The 11,693-nt window shown below is 37.7% G+C and overlaps 1 protein-coding gene across 1 annotated transcript; it reads left to right on the forward strand.

Annotated features, from left to right (window-relative positions):
• The first annotated feature begins 287 nt into the window (after nt 1-287).
• On the forward strand, nt 288-10,637 carry LOC146473863 (uncharacterized). Its single transcript, XM_085117930.1, has 6 exons — nt 288-500; nt 5,015-5,286; nt 5,585-5,702; nt 7,412-7,764; nt 8,947-9,085; nt 9,522-10,637. The coding sequence occupies exons 1-6, from the start codon at nt 425-427 to the stop codon at nt 9,824-9,826; spliced, it is 1,263 nt and encodes a 420-aa protein (XP_084974056.1). The 5' UTR covers nt 288-424; the 3' UTR covers nt 9,827-10,637.
• The last annotated feature ends 1,056 nt before the right edge of the window (nt 10,638-11,693 follow it).

Consider the following 11,693-nt stretch of genomic DNA (forward strand, 5'->3'; position numbering starts at 1 on the left):
TGCAAAAACCGGAGACATTGTTTTATTTGTTTTGTTACCTTTGGTTGCCTAGCACAATATTGTTATCCTTCCATTTACAACTTTGTTTGCTTTTGTTTTACGTGACTTATGTGTTAAACCGAGGATGAGGCAAATGACTGCCAACAACGCGTTTTTAGCTTTGTAAACACATTCTCAAACGTCCACGATCTTTTTTTAGTGGTAATTAGCCGATCACATATTCAATTCTTCTTCACGTAGATGATTTCATTCGTTTTCTTTTAATGAATTATTAACAACTTTCGGGAAGTAAAACAGGAATGTTTTTGTTTTTAATTTACATACATTGAAAGAGTATAAGAATTAACGTTTTGCCAGTTATTTTGTTAATTTTACACCTGATAGGAAAACCTTAGGTTAAACGACTTACAGGCAACTTAGAAACATGTTGCGGTCTCCCAGCACCGTTGTTTTCCTTGGGTGGATTTCATTTGGATTAGGTACATTAGTGTATGCAGCTGGTAAGTTTTTTTTTTCTTTTTTTTCTGGTGAATTTCTAACTATTGGATACTGGTCAACGGCTTTCTCACAGACTAGAAAAAAATATGAGCTTTCGAGGATAGCTCGGCCCTTTTTATATTAGCCTTCTATTATCATCATCATTTTTATTTGCAAAAAACGCACTCTTCCACTGGAGAACAAGATTGCTTTGTTTTTGTTGTCGATCGATCGAGAGAGCTTGCGTGTGCTATTCCTACCTTCAAAAACTCATTATGATGGATAGCTAAGTGTTTATCACTGACAATTGGTCTAGTCGGTTCCCGGCAATATTATGTCCATCAGGTGACCACAGTGTTAAATTTCGGGCATCATGAATAGTGAATTTGCCACTAGCTTTTCTTTTTAAGTAACACACTGAATAGACAATAAAATAATTTTCTAAACAAACAATCTAGTTTAGTTTAGTTAAGTTTATCAGCTTCATTGGGAAACATAACACAGAGAAAAGAAGAAGAAATAAGAAAAAAAATATCGGACATTTTCAAAACGGGAGAGCGCGAATGGGACGCAAGTTCCCATGCGAGACGCTTCCCGACAAATAGATCAACAGTCTTAAACAACAAAATGGATCGAAACAGAAAATATTAAGATTATCATATTAGTTTTTGTTTTTAAGGCTTGACCGATTTTCGTTCGTTCAAATCGGCGAAAAGTATTTTTTCCCATAACAATTCCCACCAGTTGGACAATACCCTAAAAGGTAGCTCGATGTTATTGTGGTTACTATGCCAACAGGTCAGCTCGACAAAAAGGACTTCTAACTTTCAGTTTTTTGCTAAATATTTCAAAAACTCAGTTGGTGACCTACTGGTTTTCTTTCTTTGTTGGAAAACGCCCTTATAATAATTAATTATTTAACTCCTTCGGAAATATGACAAAAAGTTATCTAGTAGATATTGCGTTATTTCAAAAAAGGCATTTTTTCACCTACAAAAATTTCTACTAGATAAACTCTCCTAAACTTTTCTATTTGAAGTGGCATACTGAATATAGCATGCATGCAAAAATATCAAGATGTGACACCGAGCAAATTTTTGAGATAAAAACAAATGTTTCCTGCTGCTTATTATTTCCGGTTCACGCGATTTTCTGTATTTTAACTACCAGCGTTCTGCGCGGGCGACTTTCGATCAACATTTTGATTCATTCAGCTGACGCTACACCTTAGCTATGGCGTGGGTTGGGTACGCGTGCACACGAGGCTAGAAACCCTTTCAAGCCTCGTTAAAAAGAGAGATTACCAGTATTCGGCCGGATTTTAGGCTTTGGGCAAACTGTAAATTAAAAAAAAACTTTATTATCACAGGTTTCCGAGAGGGAATATATAATTACATATAATTAAACATATTTGCAATATTATAAAAGAAACAAGGAAGCTACATGAAAAAGACAGGATACCACTTCCATCCACAAATCGCATTTATGTCGCGACATTTGCCTGTTAGACTAGCTAAAGATCGCCAAACGTGAGCAGCGTGATAAATTACTTTGGTAAGTCCCACGCAACCGAGAGTACTGAAACCACACAACTGTGTTGGATAAATCTGGCCACGGATGTGGCAGGTTTATTAAGGGTAAAACTGACAACACCGCAATAAATGTAAACGGTTTAAACTTAATTAACAAACATGGGGCGAAAAACAACGCCACTAATATATATTGACTAGTAGACAAAGAAACAGTAATAACCCGTTGGCTGGCGAAAGGGGAGGGGGCGGGAAAAAACTTGTCCTTGATATGAACACACTGATGGCAAGGGAAGGAAGGACGCTTTTTTCAAGGAATCTTGACTATAAACCTCGTCAGAACCGTCCTAACACCTTATTGGTTAGACTTTACGCAATCTTGGTACCTAGCACCGATGACCTCAACGGGTTATCACGCGGGCACCATGTCGCGACATAAATAACATTATGGGTTCCAAAATGTTTGCTTTTATGTCGCGACATTTGCCTGTTAGACTAGCTAAAGATCGCTAAACGTGAGCTCTGTGATAAATTACTTTGGTAAGTCCCACGCAGCCGAGAGTACTGAAACCATACAACTGTGTTGGATAAATCTGGCCACGGATGTGGCAGGTTTATTAAGGGTAAAACTGACAACACCGCAATAAATGTAAACGGTTTAAACTTAATTAACAAACGTGGGGCGAAAAACAACGCCACAAGCCACCCACTGTGGCTGAGCCCCACAGGAAAAATAGACAATACAAACTGACCGAAAAAACACAGAGCGCACGGTTTGCGAACAAAATGACGACTGTGAGGAACGCAGCCCTTGTCTGGACGGCCTCACAGAACGTCCAAAAACAAAATATAGCTACATGGAGAATAATAGAAAAAATGACAACTCTAAGGAGCCGCAGCCCATGTCTGAACGGTCTTAATGAGCGTCCAGAAACAAATCATGAAAGGAAACAAAATTAAAATAAAATAAAAATTAAATTAAATTAAATTAAGAAAATGATGAAAGCAGTGGCTGGTCATTGTCCCCCCTATGTGAAACACAGTCAGGGTGAAATTGGAAAGGGTGAAAAAAGTGCCGATGCCAACCAAATGACAGCCCAATTGTCTGACCCACTTGGCTGGCGGGCACGCCCCCAAAAAGGATGTACTCAGTAAAGTGTTCAAATACAAAATTAAGATAGAGGTACGGAAAGAGCGATGGAGCAGCCCATGACTGAACTCCACTGGTCGCACCTTGAAATAGGACATACACATATAAATTGGACACCGTAAGACTCAAACATCAACCGCGCAAGGTCCTCGATCGCTGAACTAGTCTCAACGGCGGAAAGGAAAGCCAAGTCGTTAGTCCTGAGCTGTAAAATTACGATATCAGGGCAAGAAACTCAACGACCCCAAGGACGTGTTGAATAGTCTTAGCTATTGTTCTCCCTCCGGTCCCTCGCCATATCTCATAACGAGATCATCAACCAAGTGAAAATCAGTCAGGAAAGCAAGACTATACTTTGCAATAAGAAACGACCGCAGGCGGTGGATAAAAGAATGCCCGAGGATGAAAACACGAGTGGGCGCCATCTCGCCAAGATACAAAAGCCACGATACAAACCAAAAAGGGAACTACTCGAGAATAAACACCAATGCCCAAAAACGGGGGAAATGCTACAATTAAAAACAGGAATATCCAAAGTGATAACTTGCCTGACTAGGTTTGTGAGGGAAAAACTTGTCCTTGATATGAACACACTGATGGCAAGGGAAGGAAGGACGCTTTTTTCAAGGAATCTTGACTATATACCTCGTCAGAACCGCCCTAACACCTTATTGGTTAGACTTTACGCAATTTTGGTACCTAGCACCGATGACCTCAACGGGTTATCACGTGGGCACCATGTCGCGACATAAATAACATTATGGGTTCCATAATGTTTGCTTTTAATACATTTAAGATACAAAGAAACGATCATTTGCAAGAACAATAAATAGTTATTTTCCATGGTCCTACTCTCTGAGACAGATTGCAATAACACTTTTCATTATTATTACTATTATTATTATTATTATTATTATTATTATTATTATTATTATTATTATTATTATTATTATTATTATTATTATTATAAAATTTCAAATTCAAATTCAAACGCAATCGTTCTACAAGATACAGCAACACTAAATTTATTTGTCTAAGATTTAATCGTATGACTAAAGGCGGTAGATCATTCGCAGTTACTATTTGTCAACTTTGGAACAGCTTAAGTCTAGAACTCAGGAATTCTGTGTCATTAGCACCTTTTAAGAACAATTATAGGAACAACCTTTTTAATGTACAACAGAAACTACATCATTTTATAGGTTAACATTTGATTCATTATTTGCTTTCAAGTTATGTTTTATTTTTATTAATAATTTGTCTTCTTATCAGATGGATATTTTTAGTTTTATTGATAGTCATGTTAGAATTTGACATACATTGTATTTTTAGCTCTCACATTTCTATGTACACTTCCTATTACATTGTATTAGTTTTGTGAGACTTTATTTAGATAGAGGGCCACAAGTTTATTAGTTACCTCAACTATTCGGTACCACCCTCTCTAAATAAAGTGTATTATTATGTTGTTTTCACTGTTATTTGTACAGAGTTTGCTGCTTCCTTAACCATCGTAATTCCATTGCAATTTAACGCATAACGGGACGGTGTAAAACAAAAAGACCAAGTGTGTCACCATTCACCTTGTACCCTCCCTTAACCCTATCTAGAACAGGCCCTCTTTCGTTTTTTTGTGGCGAAGCACAACGTCGCGACTATTAAAGCTATCACAGTGACACTTTAAGGATAAATAGTACGTCTATAGATGTTTCCTATGATGGTGTGCAACGGCATAAAACTTTAAATGATGTATCATGAGCCATTATGCCACGATATTCAAATGGCGGCCATCTTAGGTTCATCATCATGGAACCATCAATCGCTCAAATATAAAACTAACAACGTGCACTTATTTCAGTTGCAGTGCTCGCAACAGAATACGACCGAGTATTAATATTCATCGAACCGCTAAAAGATAAAGCACTTCCGGGTAACGTGATTAGAACTGAGAGAGTGGCCGATGAAGGTGGCTGCCGAGTGAAGTGTTATTTCGAGCCAAACTGCGTGTCCATCAATGTGGGACCAGCAGATGATGGACAACAGATGTGCGAGTTAAACAATGTCACCGATGAAAGTCCATCACACTCTGCTCTGGAGGAAAGACATGGTTACATTTACTATGGAGTTGAGGTGTGCTTTTTTGGTGTTTCGTCTTTCTGTGAGCTATGAGAACCGATAATACGGTACTAAGTTATACCCTATGAACCTTTCTGCCCCAACTCGATAAAATTACTTTCTCCGTCTGAAAGAGAATAGCCCATATCATATCACTTGAAATGCTAACGACATCCTCTGATAATGGTAATTCGATCTTAGTAACAAACAGACAAAAGCAGCGTTTTATTGTTCGTAAGTAATTTCTGGCAATTCTGGTCATCGGTAAAAGTAGATATTTATCCGCTAATGTACCCTCCCATTTTGCTTTCAGAATTTTTGTCACGGTAATCCTTGCCCTGGAAACAATTTTCTGTGTCAAGTTGGGTTCACTAACAAAGGCTTCAGATGCGTCTGCAAAAAAGGTTATTCAGGAGAAAGGTGTAATAAAGGTAACTTCATGTTAGATAATCCAACGGCAAATACACCTGGCTTAAAATTCACAATATACCATCCTATTCTACGCGTCATCCAGCAAAAAAAAATGCATTGCGTACGGTGGCCATCTTGCAATTATAAGTGACTTTTGTTTTCCAATTTAGAGCAACATCATCCTGAATAACTGAAGTTTACCATTAATTACACTTGAAACAGATTCACTTACAATTAAGTGATGACGTATCACCAGAACCTTTTTTTACAGATTGTTCTGCCAAACATCTGAGTTGATTTAGCTGTTCAATAAACTAAGTACATGGTACATGCCACAAAAAAAAATAATAATAAAAATAAATAAATAAATAAATAAATAAATAAATAAAAGGCGTCTTTTTCCAGTCTATAGTGTGTTCCATAGGGAATCTAAAAAGTTAAGGACGGTGCCTACTAATAATGAAGTATTTTTGTGTGGATTATGACTTTGCGGGGAAATTAGATCTTAGCAAGGGCTGTAGAAATACAAAAAAAAGGGGTTACCACGCTTTTTTTGGAGATAATGAGGCAACAATAACTAAAAACAACAGTAAAATACAAAGCAATGTATGGCGTTTTTTATTTTTTATTTTTTTCCAAATTGAAGCTTTGTTATCTCTGAAAAACGCATGATTCACCCAAATTTTCTTTTTGGATACCAAGAGCACTAGGTAAGTTTTGATTGCTCTGCATAGTTTTAAACCGCGCAAAAATATCCCTGTATAAGTAGGCACCACCCATAGGAGTCTCGACTCAAGATGCGCAGAACATATGCGCAGTAAGAAAAGTAGGCACCGTCCTTTTAAAGTCTTGCTATATCGATGACCACTGTTGTCGATTACCAGTGAACTTGTTCATCAAAATTAATAACAGCACAATCTTTTTTTTTTTTTCAACACTCACTACTCGCGCTCATTTCATTTACATATGGGAAAATTGATTTGCTCCTTTCGAAGAGATGGAACGCGTATCTGCTCATTTTAAGCACAGGCAGGTAAGAGGGTGGGAAGTTGCACCTTGCTTTTTTGCGCCGAAAAGAGAGTGGAGAAGGAGTATTCACCAGTATTTATTATAACCCCAAGAGATTAGGACTTCGCATCGTGTACATGCATATCCTTGTAAATAAAGTCTAACCTTCAGGCTCCTCTTTTGGTGTTGTGAATAGCTTTTGATTGCAATTCATCATATTACACACTGGTCAACTTTTACAACTAACAAATTAGTAGGTTTTGAGTAAATTCTGTGTTCTTCAGTACTAACAGCTGTAAGTCTTGCAAAATTCAGAATCTCGACAGTGGGTTTGGAGCACAGTCCGGGGTATTAAAAGTTCGAATATATTTCTCCATTTATATTCCATATTCCTTACCACTTTCTAAGAGAAGTTAATGGACGAGTTGAAGAACTACCTTACTTGAGAGCATGTTTTCGTTATTTAAACGAAGCTACTCATGATCTTAAAAATGAGGTCTTGCCCATTGATCGTGCTTTTCGTCGTGCTGAAACGGTCACGGTTGTAAGCAGTTTAAAGGCAGATTGAGGCGTTTTACCTATCTTATAATCACATTTATTATTATTATTATTATTATTATTATTATTATTATTATTATTATTATTATTATTATTATTATTATTACTATTATTATTATTATTATTATTATTATTATTATTTGTTGCTGTTTAAAACATCTAGAATGCCACAAGGCTCTCGGCATGGAAAGTGGAGCAATAGCAGAGACAGAAATCACTGCCTCTTCTCAGTACAATGACAATCATGCCGCATCGCAGGGAAGATTGAACTTTAAGGAAACTGGAGCCAAATCAGGATCTTGGGCAGCTGGAACACGTGATGGCAATCAGTGGCTGCAAGTTGATCTGGGTAATCAGCAAACAATTGTGACACGTGTAGCAACGCAAGGACGAAATTATAATGGCCAGTGGAGTGTCCGTCACAGCCAGTGGGTAACAAAGTACAAACTGCAGTACAGAATTAACGATGGAGTAAACTTTTCGTACTACAGGGAACATGGGAAAAGCGCGGCCAAGGCGAGTTAGAAATATTTAATACGTTAAACGTCCTTTTAACTTGACATGTATATAGAAGTTCTGTATTTTAAAAGAATTACAGGCCGCATAACATCATTTCAAAAGCAACTTTATACACGCGCTCCTTTTACTCAGACAACGCTAACTAATTTTAACCATCACAAAGAATTTAATTAAAACGTTCAGATAAAAAATGCTATTTTATAATCTTTACCCATGTAAGTAGCAAAAGACATGTTCTATAAACAGTGTCCACTTCCATCCCACGCTAACCTTTCATGGCATACAGCTGTTTCGACAAAGGTTGTCGACAGTGCCGAAAGGTACTCTGGGAATTACCCAATAAATTTCAACAACAACTTAGAATCCATATTGCTCGCCATCTCAAGTCTTGGGCGTACGGTCGAGGCATTATGAATTCTGAGCTGTTGTTGAAATTTATTGGGTAATTGCCAGAGTACCTTTCGGCACTGTCGCGTACGTATGAGGATGTAACACACATTTAAATTCCAGGAAATGACGTCACAAGTAGTGCAATATACATGTTCGCAAAAAAAAAGTAAGGTTAAAATACCTGAAGATGGATTTCCATTGTCACGTAAATCTTACGCGCGTACAAAAGTTAATTCAGCTGGCTTTAATAACGTAAATAAAATAAGACGCGATGTATGAGCCGCGTGCGTAAACGTAAAAAGTTGACGGTGCTCAACTTTTTACGTTTACGCAATCCGTTCATACGTCGCTTCTTATTTTGTTTACGTAAATAAAGCGAGCTAAATTTGTCTGTACGCAAGTAAAATTTACACGACAGTGGAAATCCATCTTAAGGTGGTTGGTTTTTAAAGAAACTGTGGTGATGCGTCAGTGGGGAGTAGACGCGAATGTTTGGTAAGGGTAAATTGGCCACCGACGTTTCGAGCGTTAGCTCTTCGTCAGAGCAGATCCAATAACACAACACATCAGATTTTTCTGGTGTCGGAATTCTTGATTTTGGGTCATGTTGATAACCATTATCAAATAATCCGTTGATCACTGACAGATCGCTTGATTTTCTCATGAGACGCTCAACGTCACAAACATTTTTTTTACTGTTGTAGCAAGGAAAGACGGCTAATGTTTCTTTGAAGAACCATGATTCAATAAAATGTTCCGCGAGAGTTAAGTCCTATTTTGCTGATTTAGGAATTCAATGGAAACATAGACCGGGACAGCATCGTTACTCACGATCTCAAACAACCAATCAGGGCACGTTACATCCGTTTTCTACCAACAGCTTGGCATGGCCACATATCAATGAGGGTGGAACTCTATGGTTGTAAAGGTAGTGTAGAAGCCGTTGTTTTCAGCTTATTTTAAGGGAAAAGAAATCAAGTGTGTTCACGGCATTGCGTTTAATGTTAAGGGAGTAAAACGATGTTGGCTTTAATAGATCAGCGTATAGATATAATAATCGTGATCATAATTGATGATGATGACTATTATGGTGATGATGATGATGATGACGACGACGATGATGATGATGATGATGATGATGATGATGATGATGATGATGACCAAGACAAGGTTGATAATAACCTGACATAATCCTGCTCTCTCGAAATTGGGCTTAAAATGTAGGGAATAATAGCGTATTTTTTTTTTTTTTACAGGAATTGCCATGTAAAAGAAAAATGTTAAAGTTTGATGTAATATTATTATTATTATTATTACCTCGCAATTGCTCCAATGACCTGTACCTTTCTACTACTATGCTGCAGAACTAACAAAGATAGCCATAATCTGTGAGCGTAGCCGACAGCAGATAAGCTGTAACGCCGGAGGCAAAATACAAATCTTGTTCGCGAACTTTGGAAGGCTGGATAACTATACGTGTTCACACCACAGACTCCCCCAACAACTGAGACAGACTAACTGCCGTGCCCAGACATCCCTCCAACGCGTGCAGGAGAAGTGTCATGGTGAAATAAGCTGCGAACTAAACCCAACTAATACATTCTTCAACGGAGATCCCTGCCATGGAATTTATAAGTATCTGCTGGTCAAATACCTGTGTGAAATTTAGACCATGTTTTATTTCGATCAAAGCGCTCAGGATATGAGGAGCTTTGGTTGATTTCGTAGACGTGACGTTAATATTTTTAATGCAGTTACTGAAAGTTGTGGTCAAGTTCAATGGTAGTTTAAACAGTTGCAGTGGTATTAAACTGAGAGAGGGGTGCCACTCTCCTTTCCTGTGGAAATTCTTCGATATCTGACACCACCCTCTCAAATTCAAGGTGCCAACGTTTAAACATGACCGTGAAGAAATTAATAAAGTTGCTTAGCTTGTACTTTATAACTATAACTTGCAATTACAAGAATTGTATATTCATATACATATCAACACAATAAGGAACACTAGGGCACAATTAAAAAAAATGTAAACTTTATGACACGTGTAGCAACTAAATATCTGCTATATCGGAACTGACAAGAAACGTAATCAAATTAAAAAGTAAAGCAGATCATGATCAACAAGGGTTTCCAGTTAAATTTTGGGAACTGCATGGTAGAACCAGTAGCTATATATCCCTTGGATGGACAATCGATGAAAATCTACGATAGGCAATCTATCAATCCATTTATAGAGTGTGTGCACGACGGCCATGTTGGAGGACCGAAACAATTCAATGATTTTCCTTTGGGAAATATATTCTATTTTTATGCAAATATCTTCTATTGTTTTAGTCCTCCAACATGGCGGCCGTGCACACACTCTATATATCAATAGATTCTTGTTAGTTTAATTCAATGACATCAAGTGGCATCTACTAATCAATGGCCGATTAGTAGTTACAAGTCTAGGTTATTTAATTACATCAACTGCTATCGATTGATATGGATGTTGTGTCAGTCGCCGTTGTTAACATTCACAGCTGCAACTATGTAGACGTATTGTTTTACATTTTGAGTAAATTGCATGAGAGTCTTTGCCCCACCAAGTGCAAACGTTCCTTACAGGTTTGTTGAAGTCACGAACACAAAATGCCATATAAGTCACGAAATCGTTCGTTCAACGAATGTTCATCCGTTTTCAATATTTACACACTAACTGACATCGATCCTTATCAACTCAGTAAATCTATCACAACTGATTATCGGTTATATCAGTGGCCAAGGGGTACACGGGTATTTGCAATGTTGTGGAGGATCCCATTATGTCCATGAATCTATGCAGTTTTTATGTATGGAAATGTTTTTCTTTCTTTCTTTTTTTTTACGACACGGTTTCAAGGTCGCATTGTTTATTTAGGCATTGTACAAGGGAAATAAAAGTCTTTGACGATATTTTGGTGTTTCCGGCAACAGCGTCAAGACGGGAAGAGAAGAGGGCTACGTTTGAGGCGTACATGTAGTTTAACCACTTTCATGGTGTCACGATTAAGCAATGTAACTAACATTACGACATTAAATCAGAAGACTGATTTAATTGTGACTTGCCAAATTAAGTCCACATAGAAGAATATAATTCTGCTTGACTAACCTTTTCGATAGCTGTTTGTCCCTAAACTTGTTTCACTTCTCCTCCGCCGGAATATTTAGCTTTGACTACCACGGTTTGGTCCCTTTTTCTTGAAAACCTGAGTACTGGAATTTTCAGATGCTGCTATAGGACCAAATTATATGCACTTTAACATTTGAGCTAAACGCGATTTCGTCAAATTGGAATCTTGCGCTTAAAAGTTAACTACACCACCGAACGGGGTACAAAAAAAACAAAAACATAACAAAACAAAAATGTGGCGGAGTAAAGCCACTTCGCAGAGCATGCAGTCGTTCTTTTGGAGGTGGAGCGCCGATTTAACAACCAGTGATTTCTTACAATGACATGAAGGGAAAAATGCCCACGCTTCCTTATGGTAAGCCGTTTGTTGCGAAAGTCAACATTC

Source organism: Pavona decussata, unplaced genomic scaffold (genome assembly GCF_977016875.1).
Source record: "Pavona decussata unplaced genomic scaffold, jaPavDecu1.1 SCAFFOLD_92, whole genome shotgun sequence".
Taxonomy (NCBI): domain Eukaryota; kingdom Metazoa; phylum Cnidaria; class Anthozoa; order Scleractinia; family Agariciidae; genus Pavona; species Pavona decussata.